This window comes from Carcharhinus amblyrhynchos, chromosome 6, assembly GCF_965287045.1.
Source record: "Carcharhinus amblyrhynchos chromosome 6, sCarAmb.v2.hapA, whole genome shotgun sequence".
NCBI classification, from domain to species: Eukaryota; Metazoa; Chordata; class Chondrichthyes; order Carcharhiniformes; family Carcharhinidae; genus Carcharhinus; species Carcharhinus amblyrhynchos.
This window is the reverse complement of record NC_137329.1, coordinates 108,148,996-108,167,426: the sequence shown is the minus strand read 5'-3', so window position 1 is coordinate 108,167,426 and position 18,431 is coordinate 108,148,996. Positions and strand designations below refer to the sequence as shown.

The 18,431-nt window shown below is 39.2% G+C and overlaps 1 protein-coding gene across 5 annotated transcripts in view; it reads left to right on the top strand.

Moving 5' to 3' along the window:
- ppfia2 (PTPRF interacting protein alpha 2) overlaps window positions 1–18,431 on the top strand; it is a 384,719-nt gene that overhangs the window by 244,116 nt on the left and 122,172 nt on the right. For all 5 annotated transcript variants that reach the window (XM_080191161.1, XM_080191163.1, XM_080191164.1 and 2 more), the window contains 4 exons: window positions 1,576–1,797; window positions 3,685–3,831; window positions 7,255–7,389; window positions 13,489–13,572. In XM_080191161.1, the coding sequence (XP_080047287.1) occupies window positions 1,576–1,797; window positions 3,685–3,831; window positions 7,255–7,389; window positions 13,489–13,572 (588 nt within the window). The remainder of the gene's footprint in view (window positions 1–1,575; window positions 1,798–3,684; window positions 3,832–7,254; window positions 7,390–13,488; window positions 13,573–18,431) is intronic.

Sequence of the window (18,431 nt, the reverse complement as noted above, 5' to 3'; positions counted from 1 at the left end):
TAGCAGTGGCCTTACAGGATCTGATATCAAGAGGTTATTAGACAAGAGATTTGGCCAAAATTGTAACACTCCATTTTGCTAACCACAGAGCAAACCTCAGGGATAAGCTGTCTTTATCTGACCAAAATTTTTTATTAATTTTCCAGTTTTTCAAATTATTGTTTAATGTGGTTTAGTTACCATTGACAATATAAAATTTATTGCATCCTCAGTATTTTGCTTTGCATTAAAATTCTTTCTCGGTGTTACAATACGTACAACGGACTTTTCCTTTGTCTTCCTGCTATCTGAGATAGCAATATGAGCAGCTAGTGATGGATTGATATCCCTTCCTTTTTGTCTTCCTACTCTTCAGATTCACCTGTACTTCTCACCTCCTGGCTTACCTATTGCAGTAATGTATAGAGTACATGTTATATATCCAAGTGGTTGCATGATTGCTTTAAGAGCCAGTGACGTTATTTGATGGCAATATCATTGGGATGTTTCACAGTCTTCTGTTTAGTTTTATTTCATACGCTGTACAGCCAATAACTTGTTGTTATTTTGAATCTACATGTGCAAACCACATATTTTAATTTTTGTATAAAACCCTGTTCATGCGCAATTGTGCACTCAGTTGAAAAAGGGTGGAAGTTTTCATGTAGTTTCAAAAGATGTGGTTTTCTGGTCAGAAAAGGGTGAAGTTCAAGGCAGCATCAGGCATATTTGAAAAGAAAGGATGCTCTGCATTATGGTCAGGGCCTTTAAAACCAAAAATAAGCACATCAAGTTAACAAGAGTGAATAGAAGAGTTAAAAATATACTGAGCAATCTCAAGTCATTGGTGCCTGCAAAAGAAATGATGTGTCACTTAGAAGCCTTGAGTCCTTTCAATGAAGAAAATGAATCACTTCATTTCCTGTGCAGAGCTCTTATGCAGAATATTTTCAGTGCTTTGTGCAAGTGAATAAAATTGCAATAAGTTGCTCATATCCAATTTTCTCAGTACAATAGGAAGTAAAACCTTCAATTTGCTCTGGTTATGCATATTTAAATATGCTAATCAGACTTGCATTCTTTCGGGGTGTTCACACCATTAGGAAAGGGCCAGGAGACTCAAACTGTTTGGCACCAGGTATGAAACGGATTTTTAGGCCTGCACAGTATTTTTTGGGACTGGCGAGAGCTACTAATGGCACAGTCGGAGAATCACCCCCAGGGACTTCATGTTATCCAAGAAACTCTTAGAACAACACCAGCATTACTATTGTAAGATCAGCAAATTTCTAGGACCTTACTAGCCTTTTGTGGATTCTACTCCACTACTGGACTTAGCTGAGAAACAATCAGGAAAAAAAAAGCTCTGTTACAAGTGTTGGGTGTTCATTCATTCAACTGACAGCTGCACTTATGACAGGAAACATATGGACATCACTAATGCTAAAAGATCAGAAGATCTTTCAGAGAGAATCAAAGTTACATACATAATTTTATCCCACTTAACAATGTTTTAATTATTTCAGTGTGTAATTCTTATCAGCATTCACTGTTTGAACTCTATAACTAAGATGATCACCTACTTTTCCTTTACAGCCTCTTTCTAATGGTTCTATCGACCTTAATGATAAAATTAGTCAAGTTATGGAACTTCAGGAATTACTGGAAAAACAGAATTATGAGATGACACAAGTAAAAGAGCGGCTGACAACATTGACTGGTCAGTTAGCTGAAATGGAACAGGATCTAGAAACAGCCAGAAAGGATCTGATTAAATCAGAAGAAATGAGTACTAAATACCAGAGGGATATCAGAGAGGTAGGAAAATAAAAACATTTGCTATTAAAAGAGCTATTTTTTTCTCTCATATCACCCTTGGTTCTTCTAACTAATCACCTTAAATCTGTGTTTGCTTTCTCATAACCCCTTTGTCAAAGGGAAAGTTATCGCTATATGGTGTCATCGTGGTACTGAACATCACGACCAAACCTTGTCTCCTCTGAGAACAACTATAGTTCTTCAACATATTCTCATAAGTGAATTTTCCCATCCCACCCACCACAGGACTCGTAGTAGGCATGACATAGGCCATGCAAAGGTCCTTTGAACTCAGGTGGGTTTTTCAGTCTTGGGGTGGGCGCAGCCAGAAAATCCTGCCCAAAGTATCTAATGGTTGGAATCATTCTTATGAATCTTTACCGTGCCCCTTTTAAAGTCTTTGTAGCCTTCTTAAAGTGCAGAGCCTAAAATTGAACATAAAAGTCCAGTTGAGGCTGGAATAAACAATGTGTGATTTTACCAGGGGTTGGGAATTACAGTCGGTGGGGAGATGCTCACTCAGTTTAATAATTCACAGTAATCCAGGAACTGTAAGATGAATGTTTACTGATAACTCTTTGGACACGTTCCAAAAGAGGAAGAAAGAGGAAATAAATGTCTTATGTTTGTGCCAGTATTAGCACTGTATAGCCTTTCATGCTGCCATTAACACTTCCTCTGTCCTGTAACATATACATCTTTGTTGTAATCTCTCCTAGCTGCCTCCTATCATTGAACTTCTACTCTGCTCCAGCCACTCCAACTCCTCTTATATAGTATCTAATCCATCACATTTCTCTCTCTAGTTAAAAGTAGAGTTATATGGGCTCTAACCCTTTTTGAATAAGAGCGTAACATCTGCAACATCCAGTCCTCTGTGGCACCTTCCCGCTTAACTGAGGAAGTTTGGAAGATTATTGTCTGCACCTTTTATCCTTTCAATTTATACCCTTATTTGCCTTAGCATCTTCAGGTACTCTTGATCTGGTCCCAGTGGACTATCAACTTTAAGTGCAGCCAACCTCTCTCTTACTTCTTCAATATCAATTTTTAACCCATTCAAATTATATTAATGACTCCCCTAGCCGTATATTGAGCCTGAGGCATATTTTCAAACCTTACCAGTGGGATGTCACGTTGACGTGGGTTTAAGGCAGGTTCATTCAGATGTGAAGCTGTCATGGGGGTTCTCCAAGGGAGTAAGAGTGAGTATAGCCCCCACAGGAGAGGGGCATGGCTAGACAATAGCTTGGCAATGTCCTCTTGCACTTCCAGGTTGGGCGGGAATTGCGCAATAGCCCCTTCTGTCCTCCGATTTAATTAGGAGAAGTTTTGACCTCACCAGGAGATTGATACAGGGCTTCTCCCATGATTTAATGGACCTGGCCAGCCTGGTTCCCATTGAAACAGGCTGTATTAAACTCCTTTCATCACCCAGGGAGCTCTGACTTTTGTTGCCCTATTCTTCTCGCTGTTAAATATACCTCGACTATACCCAAACTATTTCTTTCCATTGCAGTTTTGCCTGCCAATCTTTCACTCCAGCTTACCCAAGGCAGGTCCATTCTTGAGCCACTGAAATTAGCCATCCTACGATTAAATATTTTTGCCCGAGATGGCTCCTTGCCCTTTTCCACAGCTAATCTAAACCTGATGATACTATAATGAGTGTTACCTAATGATCCCCTACTGACCTAATTCCCCAGAAAAGGTCTGCCAATGTGTTCTTCCATGTTGGGTTGAAACGTACTGATCAAAAAAATTAGAATTCTTTTCTCTCTGCCCTGTACATTATTGCTATCCCAGTTTAGATTAAAACAATTTTTGTTTGCAACAAAATGTCTAAAATTAAAGCAAAGTAAAATTGGCTTTATTGATTTTCCATAGGTGATTGCTCAGAAAGAAGATATGGAAGAAAGGATAACGACATTGGAGAAGCGGTACCTTAATGTGCAAAGAGAATCAACTTCATTACATGACATAAATGACAAACTTGAAAATGAATTGGCAAATAAGGATGCATTCTTACGCCAGGTTCAGTAAATTTGTCAATGACATGTTAATCTATGAATGAGAGGTCACTTTCATCATCAACTTTTGAAAATGTTCAATGTTGAAGAGGAACATACCAGCATATAGCATCTACTTCCTTTCCACTGCTGAAATGTCTTTATCACTAATCAGTTGTATGAAATATAATATTTTCACAGATGCCATTTTAAATGGTACTTTTTAACAATTCAGTAAAACCATTGAGGCACCCTCTCCCTGAAGATGCAGCCTCAGTAATGGCTACTGCTAACAATGGTGCCAAGGGTTTTTGATTAGGCAGAGAACATTGCATATTTTTAACGGAAGATACATATTTGAAGTAAAGGGAAGAATAGGGCTGTGGTGTGAGCAAAATACTCACACAATCATCATTCTGCTTAATTTGCCTGCCATTAGAATCCTTTTACCCTGCTTCCTGCCCAGTGGCTGGCCAGAATGAAAGGCTTACAGCTGCTGAGTAGGAAAATCTTCAGCATGAGGTAGCCGCTGAAGAGCGCTGTGCACCTAACTGTTAAAAAGATCAGAGACTCAGAGTGCAGCCACAAAGAATGAGAAAAGAGAATGACAGTGACTGGTCACCAGGTAGGGACAGATGACCTGGAGGGAAAGATTATGAAGGGAATTGGAAATCACTGGGGGCAAAGGAGTTAGAGATCAGTGGAGTTTCTGATCACAGAGATAAATACGGAGTGGGCATTGGCCACAAAAGTGTAGGCACCTACAGAATATTAATAGACTGTTGGAAAGTAGTCCTGCTCCACCTAGTCCATAAGCAGTGCTAGGAATGCACTTACCTTTTGGACCTGGCAGCTCTCACCTCACTTCAGCTGCAAGATCACTCAAGCCCTGTGAACCAAAGCACTGCAATTATATTTGCATAGTTATAAAAACCTGAGAAATGCAGCCTTGTACAAATGTTATAATCATGGCTGAGCAAGGTTGTTGGTGACCCAAAATTTTCCATTGTTATACCAGATGAGATGTGTGCATAGTGGGCTAAGAACAGGCTCTACTCCTCCCACTCATTGTGGATGAGAAGGGGCTTCCTTCATAACCAATGAACTAGTTATGCCAATGTATTATCCTAACCCCAGTACTTTGCATAATAACCTGTTGTGTGACACCTTACCAAATGCCTTCTTGGAATTCCTGTGTACAACGCCTACTGGTTCCCATTTGTCTATTTGCATTTTCAAAAATCTCATATCAATTTATCCAACATCTTCCAGCTCTGTTCCTGCCATGCCAGGGCCAAAGATTCCATCCTCTGCAACTATCTCTTTTGGAACTCTATGGTTTAGGCCTGGGTACTGGGGATTTCTCAACTTGGCTTCTTAAGTTTCTCCAACACTTATTCTCTGTTGATAATAATTGTCTTAAATGTTTCACTGTTTTTGGCTCCTTTGTTATTCTCTATTTCTGCTATGCAATTTGTGTCCTGAGAAGACAGACACAAAACGTATCTCCAATTTTTCCTCATTGCCCATGATAAATTTTCCTGTTTCTACCTCTAACAGATCAATGTTTACTTTAGCTATACTCTTTGTTTATATAGTAAAACGCTCTACAGTCTATTTTTGTATTTGTGGCAAGTTTCTCCTCAGATTCTATTTTCTCACATTTTGTTACCATTTCCTGATTTCTAGAATATGCCCAATCTTCAGGCTTACAATATTCTTTGCAACATTTTACGCACAGTTAATATTTTACAGGTGTTTACTAAATGCTACCTAAATAGTTCTCCAATATTGTTTAAGTCATAGCTCTTCGATTTAAAATATAAATAAGTGAATGAGCATGCAGTGGCAATATGGTGCATCTGATTTGTTTTAGAGCTTTGAAAATGCACCACACAAACAAAACTAATGAAGTAATGCCTTGCTATCCATAAAAAGTGTTCTTTGTTACTCATTATTGTTTAAATATATAAAATTAAGGCCACCCTGTTTCAGTAAATAAAACTGGTAATTTCCTCTTCAATGCATTGTATATCGGGGGATGGTTAGCCCAGCTGACTTGTTTCAGAATTACAGCAATAGTACAGGTTGGATTTCAATTCTGGCTGAGGTAAAATTGGAACCTGCCTTCTCACACTGCCCTTGAGAGTGGAAGGCAATGTCAAACCACCATTAACAAAACCTACCAAGAAAACAGCTCAGTTTGAAGCATCAACAATGAACCAAGGACCTGGCTTTGAGATGGATGCATGAATATTGTACATCTTCAGGCAGCTGCTTTGGTTTCCCGTTTGTATTAGTGGTTCTCTTTGATTTTATATTCTATTATTGCAGTTCATCTTTTTAGGATTCAATTGTAGGGTTAGATTGTTATTGTGTTATGAGACATTCTTGAGGGAAGAATATTTCTTGTAGAGCACAAAATGTAAATTGTTTATTCTTCCACATTTTACGATAGCATTGCACAGACATTGCCAAGTTAGATAGGATCCAAAAGTTATATGTCATTTTTTTTTACTTGCACTATTCTGAAATGTCAGTACATAGTGGTAACAAATGTTTCTGGGTCAGGAGCTTGTGTTCCATATTTGACAGTCACTTTTCAGTCAGTAGTCAATAAGAGGATCTTCCACCCCAAGTACACAAAAGATTTGTCTAGTTGAAACCAGAGACCATGCTGTAAATTCTCCTCATTGTGCCTTTATAAAACTTTAGTGGAAATCTTGTCAGTGAGACTCCTCTTCAGGTCACATAAAAGGTCTACCTTTATCAAGCAAAGATGACCTATCCTGGAGAAGAAAGATAGAAGTAGTTGAAATCTATTTAAACTTTGGTCCCTGGGTGGGCATACCGAAGCTGAACAGATATCTGGTGCTCCACTGCTCTGTGTCTGTGTAAATAATTTTGGCCAACCCTGATAGTTTTTGTAAATACATTCCTTAGTTTGGGTCAGAGTATACGCCTTTGGACACTTACAACCAATGGAGCAGGATGATTGGAATTTTTGTCTCAGGTTGTTTGCACTTAGAATAAATACAAGCTACAGTAGAGTGCAATGTAATTGATATATTGTTAACATTATTCTTAATATTCACATCCATCAAAATACCAAGCCAAAAGTATTCTTTATTATTAACCCTTAGATTCAATGCATTAAGACTTGATCAGTAAATGTTTTGAATAGATTTGCAATTCTAAATTTTAAGAAAATAATTTTTCATAATTATAGTCGTGCATGTCATCTTTAGAATGTATGGTAAATTACAGGAAAAAGCTACAAATCAGATAATATTTGTAATCTGTTAAATAAATTTGAGATTTGCTTAAGGTTAGATAATTATTGATTATTTACAAATATTAAACTTGCAAATTAAATGATGGAGAAAAAAAGTAGTTTCAGAGAATCACTTAAATTCAAACTCTGCATTTCTGTTACATGGGAATTTAGCTAGAAGATAAAAATAGACAGTTGCAGGAACGTCTAGAACATGCTGAACAGAAGCTACAGCAAACAATGAAGAGAGCAGAAACATTACCTGAAGTAGAAGCTGAACTTGCCCAGCGCATTGCAGCCCTGACAAAGGTAAATGCATTGATATGAAGATAATTTTAATCGAGACCTTATTATATTGTGCTAAGAATTGTGCCATACAACCCCCATCCCATCCCCCCACAAAGAATATCGCTAACTTACTGGATAAATTATTTTTAAAGGTTTTAAAGAAACCGTTACACACTGTTTCACATTGGTTGTATTGTAAACTATCGTACATCAAAATGGACACTTTTTGAACATTGTTCATGTAACTACTTTTACGTTGGAAAGATGAACTCTGGTGGATGTCTCAAATGCTTGACTCCCTCCCCAAAATATCTCAGCCTTCTTGACCGTGTCACGCATATTTGATCAGTTGGTAGGATCTTCCAATGATAGAGTGGAACCACATGAAATGCAGACCTTGATGCATATCATTAATTCTATTTCTTAATGAGTTCCTAAATTGAATGATTTGTACAATGAATTGAAAGTTAATTGCACTGCAGCATGCATTCTATACTACATCTCCAGAGATGAAGAAAAAAAAATCAGAGAAGTAATCAACAATCAGACCTAGACAAGTGGACAATCCTCCAACTAAATATTGGAAAGACCGTTTGGTTTCTGATACAAATCCTGTTTATTGGCCACCAAATGTTTGCAACTGAACCAGTTGGTTTGTAATTCTTGTGTCATTTTTGTCTGATATTAACTTTGTTACAATAACAAAATTTAGAAGATTATTATATTTTGGGACTGTATCTTCAAATCTAGAGTAAATTGGGAGTCATGTGACCTCTTTATAAGTCTGCCTTGGCATTAAACCTGGGCATTTTGAATACCGTCAGACTCGAAGGGAATGTATATCAGGCTGCTTAGAGAAGCAAGGTAAGAAATAACAGATGCTCTGACCATCACTTTCCTATCTTCTCTGGCTACAACTGTGCTGCTGGAGGGATGGAGGACAGACACTTTGTGCTGTTACTTAAAAAGAGAGGAAAGAATAGTCTGAATAATTTCAGGCTACTCAGCCTTATGTAGAAATATAAAAAATTTGGAAGGGGTTATTTGGCCCAACATGCCTGTATCATCCTAATTCCACTTTCCCATTCTTGGTTTGTTACATCACGTTGTGTGCATATTCATTTTTTAAAATTGTAATGAGGGTTTCTGCCTCTTGCATTCTTCTAGGCAATGAGGACAGAATGTTCTGAACTTGTCCCAGTAGGACCATCAGCAAGCCAAGGAGCCAATGAAATCTTCAATGGGCTTTGTCATGTCTCTTTAATTGGGTCATTGCATTAACATTCTACATCTGGGTTCTTTGACCAATCAGGGAGGATGGGCAGAATCATGACCAGATGTATTATTGAAGAATTTTTATTCAGAGGAAATCTGGTCACTATGATAGCTACCAATCTAGCATTGCAAAGGATGAAACGTTATCATGAATGAAGCCAGACATGGGAAGGCTAGGCCCCAGCCCTCAAACTCGTTTCTGGATATGATGATGGAATGGGTATGAAAGTACAATCGGAGTGTGAGTGGTGTGTATGAGATAAAGCTTTGAGGAGTCATCTGTAGATAAATAAATGTGTGTAACTGTAAGGTGAGTTGGTCAGAGGAGTGTTATGCAGGAGAATGCGAGAGAGTGAGAGAATAATGGTTGCCAACTCAAAGCTGTTCACCTTGCCAAGAAATCATCTTTTCTGAGGATGGGAGGAGAAAGCCAACTAGTCTGACCAAGGAGTTATTACTGGAGATTGCCAAGGCTATCAGCAGCCAAATAGTGTGCATTGAATCTGAATCCAATGCCATAAGGAGATACAATTAGCTCATTAAAATTGACAAGGTGAACAGCTTTGAGTTGGCAGCCATTATTCATTCACTTTCTCGCATTCTCCTGCATAACACTCCTCTGACCAACTCACCTTACAGTTACACACATCTATTTATCTACAGATGACTCCTCAAAGCTTCATCTCACTCACACCACTCGCACTCACCGTCGTCCGATTGCACTTTCATACCCATTCCTCACAGTCACATTTTTCAAATGTCATCATTCAATCATCATGCTTCTCATAGTCAGAACTCTATGCCTTCTCTCTCATTTCACAAGGGAAGGCAGAGAACTAGGGATGGACCTGCAGCCATTGCCAATTGGATCATGATGGAGAAAGACAGTAAAATCAACAGGTTGGCACGTATTGGGGAAGTTGGTCAGAAGCCTGTACAGCCTCTTCTAGGGGAGCTCTGCCACATCTTATTCTGTTCGAGCACTTGATGGTAGGCTTTCCCTTACAATCAAGGACCACTAGGTTGGAAGTCCTCACTGAGAGTTGCCAGCCAACCAGATGTCATTATCTCTGTTGAACGTCAGCATCATTAGGGAGGCAGTGGCTGCTACAGTGTGACATCCAGCCTAGGCCAAGGATCGTGAATGGATCACAGGCCAGAGGCGTGCAATGACAGGAGGTGAGTCACAAAGTGAGGGTTACAGGGAAGAGGGGAACAGGAAATCAAAGCAAGGGCAGGGGTGGCTCTCAGCAAACCTACCCTTTCCTGACACCGGCACCCTCAATCAGGTACTGAGTGCTTTTGAATTGGGAAGCCCCTGCCCTGGGTGCCTGCAAGGAAACTTGCCAGGGTTTGCTTGTTGTGCTGTCTGCTTGGCAGGTTTGAAACCAGCAGTGGCATGATAAAGCCCTTAAGTGGCCCCTTAAAGGACTCAATTGGAGTGGGGCAGGGAGGCTGCCCACAGGCCTTCTTGTCGAGAACTGAGTCAGAGTGGGGGGTGGAAGGCAGCACAGTCTCCACCCTCGCACTAATCAAATGCCTCCCTGCTCCCAAACTCGCCACAAGAGAGAACACCAAATTCCTCCCATAGGTGAGCAAAAGCAGATGCTGGAAACAGAGATAGTAGTGCTGAGTTCCCATTGGAGGGAGCTGGACAATCCATTCTCTGCTCAGCTGGACATAGGTGCTGTGCCTCAGGGGCCATCCACAAGGAGGGAAATTCTGAAGCAACAGAGGAAAATATCAGCAGGTTGGCACAAGTATTGGGAGAGCAGTAAGAACCTTGTATCACCTATTTTAGGGGAGCCCCGCCACCTGTTGTTCTATTCACACACTTGACGGGCCAGTGGTGGGTTTTCCCCCAAGATCAAGGACCATTGGGCTGCAAGTCTGGCCCACCACTTCTGTCTACATTTACTGAGGCCATGCACATTCTTCAAATGAGGTCAGACAAGGTCAGTTCTGGTAAAAGATCATAGACCTGTAATGTTGGGCTCAGTTTTTGTGGAGTCGTGGAGACTGGGTGTGGCATGGATTCAGATGTTCCACCCTCATTTCTGAAATACCATTTTCACCAGTAGGGGAAAGGTGGTGGTATGTGACTCCTGAATCAGCTTGCCATTCAAACAGACTCCATTTTTGCTGCAACAAGAGCTCTCTGCTGCAGTGTGGGAGTAACAAACTAACACTTCACAAACATGCAACAAAGTATTCTCCAGCTCTTGACAGATGGGCCCCAAGGAGGATAGATAAAGGGCATAAGTAAGTCAGACTCTTCTTAAGGCATTTATGGGGAATTAGATGAAGGGAACTAGAATGAAGTAGAGGGTTATTTTGGTAAAGTTGGATGCGTAAAGACAAGAGGAGGCTGAAGTAGGCATAAACCCCAATACGGACCAGGCCATTTCTGTGCTATTTTATATATATACATATAATAGGACAAACTAACCAGTCAGTAAGCCTGTTTGCATTTGTGGAACCTTACAATGTGAAAATTGGCCGCTATATTTTTCTATGCAACAAATTTAAGCAATTGGCTGCAAACTGCTTTTTAATGCTATGAAGATGTGAAAGACGCTACATTAATGCCAGTTCTTTTTCTAAAGTCTCCTGCTGAGAATGTAGAACTCACGACCACAGGAAGTGGTTGTAGTGAATGTTGGTAATATTGCTTAGGAAGGGTAACTAGGCAGACATCTGAGGGAGACAGTTATGATGATAATTTAGATGAGAAATTGTGGGGGGAGTTTCGAGTGGAGCATAAATAATGGCATCGACTGCTTGGGCCGAATGTTCTGTTTGTGTACCGTTTCTGTACGATATATCCTATGAACTACCTATATCCTATGTAATATCCTATGTAAAATTAAACAATGTAACTGGGAAAATGCTTAAGGAAATTGCCCATTTTTAGGCTTTGTGTGTGATAGGAGACTGAATTTCTGGGCTATGGTGTCAGCCTTGCATCAGTTTGCACTTCTGCCTCTGATTCTGAAGGTCTTGGGATCAAGCACTACTTCAGAGCCTTGAGCACATAATTCAGTCTGGTATTTTAGTGCAATACTGTGAGAGTGCTGCCTTTTGGATGAAGTGTTAGACCAAGATCTAAGCTTCCCTGTCAGATGGTGTAAATGATCCCATTTCAAGGAAAAGTGAACTAGTATCCTTCCCAAAATTATCCTTTATCCTAACAATAAAGCGCTTTGGTCATAAGACCGTAAGAAATAGAAGTCAGAATGGCCATTTGGCCAGTGAGTCTACTCGACGTACTGATTTTATGAAAGTCATTTTTTTGTACAAGTTTTCTTTCTGTAGGGAAATAGAACAGTAATCTAATCAAGAATTGAACACAAGTAAATATTAAATAATTCATATACAGTGTCCGATGTCCTGCATATGATCCTTGAAATCAAATGTGGATTTTTTATATTCTATAATACACATTGTTTAAAGTTTGAGTGAGCATTTTGGTCTATTTATGACCCTGCAGTAGTTGTCAATGTGAATACCAACTATCCAAGCATCCTGTGGTGTGAATATTTGCAGAGGAACAATAATTTATGAAAGCAAAATACTGCTAATGCTGGAAAATAGAAAATGCTAGAGATACTCAGCAAATCAGGCAGCATCAATGGATAGAGAAACAGAGTTAATGGGTGGAATTTAATGGTCATGGTAGTGGACCTGCCCACCAGCTGGAGAGCAGTGGCAACCCTTCCACAACCGTTTCCAGGAGCCCTGTCAGGACTAAATCCCAATCAGGCAGTCTGCTGGTTGCAGTTAGGGCTCCCAGCTTCTGCAGGGGGAGCTGGCCACTTAATGACCTCAACTGGTGTCCAGGCAGAAGTCAATATTGATGGACTTCCCATCATCATTTTCTCATCCTATTTCCTGCCCCCACCACTTTCCGGCCTGCTCCTAGGGGGAGTATTAAATTCTGCCCAATGTTTCATAAACAAATATTTATAATAAATAAATTGCAATTTATTATAGGAAAATTCTACATAATTTGGATGTAATAAATTTTATTCACAGAGGGGAATGGACTGCTTTCTCCCCCATAAACTTGCATGAAACCTTTGCTTACCTTTTGAACTTTCAAGAGAAAAATCAATTACAGAAACAAAATGCATTTTTGCAGCAACATTTTGATATTGGTTTAAATTTAAGACTCTGTAAATTACTTACATATGTGATTGTTTTAATATACCTGTCATGCTTTTGAAAGTACTATTGGTTTGTGCAGTTAGTGTTTGGCCTTTAGTCATTCTTTTTGTTTCAAACATTATGTGCTGTATTTTATTCAGCGTTTGTATCTTTAGTTCTGATTTTTCGATTTGTCCCTCTTTTTTTCCTTGACTTGTCAGTCTGACCCAACCTCTTCTACCTCATCTGATGATTATCCCTATATTTTGGAAGCAAAACTGCAAGAAATGGTCACCATACTTAGGAAGGTAGTCTTGCTGGTTGATAATTAGATTTTTTTTCACAATTTATCATTGTTCAGTTCTATGCTTGACAAGCTTTATTTGTTGAAAATAGCAGGATTGTGGTTTAACCATGAAAATCCAGCATGTTGTTACATATGGCTGAACTCATCACTCATGAAAATATTTTTGAAATCAATAATGAAGTAGTGCTGATGCTGAGGTGTTATAGGCTTGACCAGCCAACAAATGTTAAGCAATGCTCTCTAGCTGCCTGCTTAATTCTGAACGTGAGTCCACAGACAGCAAAGGCTTGAGCTTGGCTTGTTTTTTCTTGATTAAATGAAACACGTGTGGGTATATTAGTTTGATTTAAAAAAAAGTGAGATCTAGTCAGCTTTTTCAATTTATGTTATAGGCTGAAGAGAGACATGGCAGTATAGAAGAACGTTTGAGGCACTTAGAGACTCAGCTTGAAGAAAAGAATCAAGAACTTCAAAGGGTAAGTATTAGGAACATGATCCTGAGAATGCAAGATAATCCTGTTTTAGTTATTTTAATTATTACCAATTGTATTACTTGCTAAAATGGGTCCTTATGTAAATGGTGATGAATTGGTTGTTTGCGCTCTCAAGCCTTAATATCATGCTGACTACACCGCATTTTGAAATTAATTTATGGCTCTTGTATAATACCAAAATCTGAGATGTTTTGACAGCACAACTTACGTGCTTATGCCTAATTGGAAGTAAAGGCAATATCATGAATATGCAGTGCCATATTTTCCTCTGGGCTTTGGAAAACTGACTTGTGCATTTTCGTGGCTTGTGAGTCTCATGCCAAATCCACATGTGACTATAGGCATCATTTTTGTCTTTTCACATTGGAGTTAAGCTCACAATGCAGCTTGTGAGCCATACTGGAGTGCGTAAGGGGCATAGTTGGGGAGGTGCGCCAGTTAGAAGGCTCACTTTGGATCCCCAATACAATACTGCAGTCTCTATAACAGCATGTGAAGGCACCCTGAACTTTACACCTCCCCTCCCTCACCCCCCTGAACCCAAACCCAATGCCAGCCCATTCATTTTCAGATCACCCATACCACCCTCACATTACACATCTCACCTTTTATGTCCCCCATGTGTACTCCATAGCCACTCACCCAGCAGGGCGGTACAACAGCACAGTGGTTAGCACTGCTGCCTCACAGCGCCAGGGACCCAGGTTCAATTCTGGCCTCGGGTCAGTGTCTGTGTGGAGTTTGCACTTTCTCCCCATGCCTGTGTGGGTTTCTTCCAGGTTCTCCGGTTTCCTCCAAAGATCCACAGGTTGGTTGAATGCTAAATTAGTGTCAGGGATATTAGTAGAGCAAATGTGACGGGGTGCTGGCCTGGCTGGGATTGTGACTGGTGCAGACTTGATGGGCCCAGAGGCCTCCTTCTGCACTGTAGATTCAATAATCAATAATTCTCAGATTCCATGCAGTATCAATGGAAATATTTTACATTTCTCAGGAAAAAAAATAAACCACTCACCAGAAAATAAAAGCCTCCATGTTGTTAAAAAAACTGTCATGTGAAAAAAACCTTCTAATACTTGTAACCTTATTAACTTTTATCAACAAATCAGAGATCACATCAAAAGAACAAATTGTTATTATAAATTCTTGAGATTGTCATTTGGTCTCAGAAAATTGGAAATCCTACTGTGTTCAAACCTTTTAACACTTACCAAGTGTGACTAATGGCTGCTGTCCAAATAATAGACTGCCCTCTCGGATGGAAAGAACAGAAAGTAGTGATTTCAACTTTAAGACCGATTGTCAATCAATGAAAGGGGACAGGTGGTTAGGTTTTTTTCAAGTGTCAAAACCAGCTTCTTTTTAATGATATGGAATGATTTAAATCACAGTAGAAATTATGAAAGCACAGGCTGACAGGATTGTACAGGTTTCCTGCATCCTTGTGCTTTCTCCAAAGCAAAGCACTGTAGCACTGTGAACAAATGCATAAGGTTCATCAGTTTAAGCTCAATTTACCTTTAAATGACAGATCACTGCATTAAAAGCACATCAACATTACAATATAGCACTTAGCAACATCCAAAAGTATGAATGCACTTTACAATTATCTTTCAGAATCCTCCAAACTGCTTAGATACTATTCATGAATTCTCAAAGTGGGCATGCTTTTCATGTAATTCTAAAACTCTACAATAGCAAACAAAAATGTTGCATGGGAGGAAATCTGATTTTCACCCTATTTAGAATGGAGAACCCAACCTCAATGGGGGAATATGGCGATTAGCACTTTGAAATGCACCACCTTACCCAGCAAAAAAATTCAGCACATGATTGATATGACAGCTCTCAAGGTTTTGCTGTTGGTGGAAAGAAGACGACTTTGTTGTATGGGCTGCTGGGATGTAAATTAGGAGAGAGATGCAGATTGTCAAAGAAGGGATTTGGAACAAAAATTGTGAGAGATATGCTCAAAGTTAGGCAATCACTTGTCGCTTGGTTTCCTATGAAGTAAATAAGTCGTAAATCTACATGGATACTGCCCATGAGGTAGGCACCATTACCAATACTGTAATATCAATAGAACTTGAGCAAAAACCCTAGAAAATTGCAAAAATAGCAGTTTTATCTTTTAAAGTGTTGCAGGTTGATTTAAGAATTGATCACAAGATTTGATGATGATGTCATTAGAGCGCTTGCACTGACTGCTATTTTATTTTCAGTTTGTACTCTGCACAGACAAAAGCTGCTAGGATAAATTTGTTGTTGTTATTTTGAATCCATGTGTGCAAACCACATTCTTTTCTCTTTGTTAAAACCCACAACCCCTAACATAGTTAGGACATTACAGAAAGAAAATTGGCGATGAATCGGGATTTTGTTTCATCAAGAACATCAAGCAATGATCCTAAGTAGAGGAAAGAAGATATTATGGGTCCTCACATTTCCAAAATTAGATGGCTGGGGAGAAGCAACACAGGAATAAAGATTGAAGGGCCAATGCAGGAAGACAAGTAAGAAAAAGCTCCTTGTGTGTTTCAAAAGAGGGGGTTTTCTGATCAGAGATTCAGGCAGAACCTGGCATATCTAAATCAAGGGATGCTTTACTGTACAGTTGAGGTCATTGGGAAAAAAAAGCATCAAGTCAACTATCTCCAGGGTAAAAACGGGTGTACCAGGAAGACAGTAAAAAATATATATACGGAACAGTCTCAGGTTGCTAGTGCCTGCAAGAGAAATGATGGGTCAATTAGGATCCATGGAGCTTTTCAGCGAAGAAAATGCAGTATGGTGTTCCTATGCTGAGCTTTTTCAGTACTTTGTACAAGCGAATAAAATAGCAAACGAGTTCTCATACCAGCTTTTCTCGTACAAATGGAAGCAGAACCTACAATTTGTTCTGGAATTTGGTTCATCCAGCAAAGCCAGGAGTCAAAACTTACAATGTGTTGATAAACATTCTTGAAAAGCATTACTCTCCAAAGCCATTGATCATTACGGAATGGTTCAGATTCCAACAAAGGAATCAAATGAAAGGCAAAAGCAGTGTTCAGTTTGTGGCAACCTTAAAAAGGCTGACACGACATTGTGAATTTGGCGAGTCATTAAAAGATACTCTTCTAGTTTGATCATCTAGTTTGTGATCTCCAAAATGAGGCTATCCAAAGAAGTTAGTGAACATGCTTGGACTTTAAAGACAACAGTAGAAATCACAGTATTGATGGGACTGGCTGCTAAAGAGGCTTCACAATTTGGTGCAGGAATTAGGATCCACAAATTGGGAACTGCCCATAAGAGGTCAAAACAGGAACAAGGATATCACACATATGCCAAAATTGGCCATTCAGTTAATGAATGCTGGAGCAAGGATAGTCAATGCAAAAAGTGTGGCAAAGTGGGTTAGTCTGCAAAAACATGTTGGGCCATGTCAATTTTTCCTGATAAGAATATTCAGTAGAAGAATCTGGCTATCTTCAAAAAGAAAAACAAATTGCATTCTACAAAAAGAATGTACAACATGGAAGAAAAGAATCATGACTGCGAAGAAGAGAATATCCAGAAATATGGCGACGATCTCTAACTGAACATGTAACCCATACAGGGTGAATCATATAAATTCTGGGTGATTCTGAAATTAGTTGGACTGTATATTACTGATGCTGCTGTATCTTTAATTCCTGAAGCTACATACCAGCAAAAGCTGAAACATTTTCCTTTGAAACCAGCTGATGTGATTTTAAGGACATACACGGAAGAGATTGTGTCATTAAAGGATACATCATGGTCATCATAGAATTCAGTGGGCAAACAGCAGAGTTGCCTCTCCATGTGCTCCATGGTAATTTTCCAGCTTCACTTTGGAGATCATGGTTGGAGAAGATAAAGTTGAAATGGAGTGCTGTCAACAAATTGGTCATGCCAATACAGACCTACAGCACCTTCTGAATAAATACAGGAGTGTATTTGAAGAGATGCTTGGCTTAATGAAGGGAGCTCAAGTGGAACTTTCAGAGCAAGAGCAGTGCCATATGCATTCATCCCAAGGCTGAAAAAGAATTAGTGTGACACGTTAACATTGATGTTAGAGCCGGTTACAATGGGGGACTGAGCTACTTTCATCATACCTGTCTTGCAACTAATTGTTCAGTTCATATTTGTAGTGATTTTAAAACAACCATAAGTCCAGTGTTGTGTGCTGATTAATATCCGCTTCCTTTAATTGAAGATGTGTTTGCTGGTTTAACAGGTGGGCAGAAATTCAGCAAGATTGATCTTTCACACACATATTTACAGTTGAATGTAGCCACTGAATCATAACCACTGCTTACCATTGTTACTCATAAAGACCTTTTTTGTTATAAAAGGTTGCCTTTTGGAATAACATCTGCACCAACCCTATTCTAAATATGATTGATCAGATTTTAAATGGTCTCTCTGGTGTACAATGATATCTGGATGATATTCTAATTACAGGGTCCTGTGAACAAGAGCACTTGAATAATTTAGAAGCAACATTGGAATGTCTTCAAGTACATGGGATGCCTATCAAGAAATAATTTTTTCCACACATCAGACCAGCATTTGAGTCACATTATTGATAGTAAAGGCCTACTTAAACATCTAAAATAATGGACAATATTTTAGGAGCACCTTGTCCAAGTAATTTGATATAGTTGAGGTCCTTTCGAGGATTAATGAGTTATGATGGAAAATCTATTCCTAACTTAGCTACATCATTGAAGCCATTGCATAATTTACTATGCATGAAGCTGTCATGGGACTGGATAACAGACCATGAGAAAGAATACACGGATGTCAAAGATGCTTTGTAAAAGTCTGAA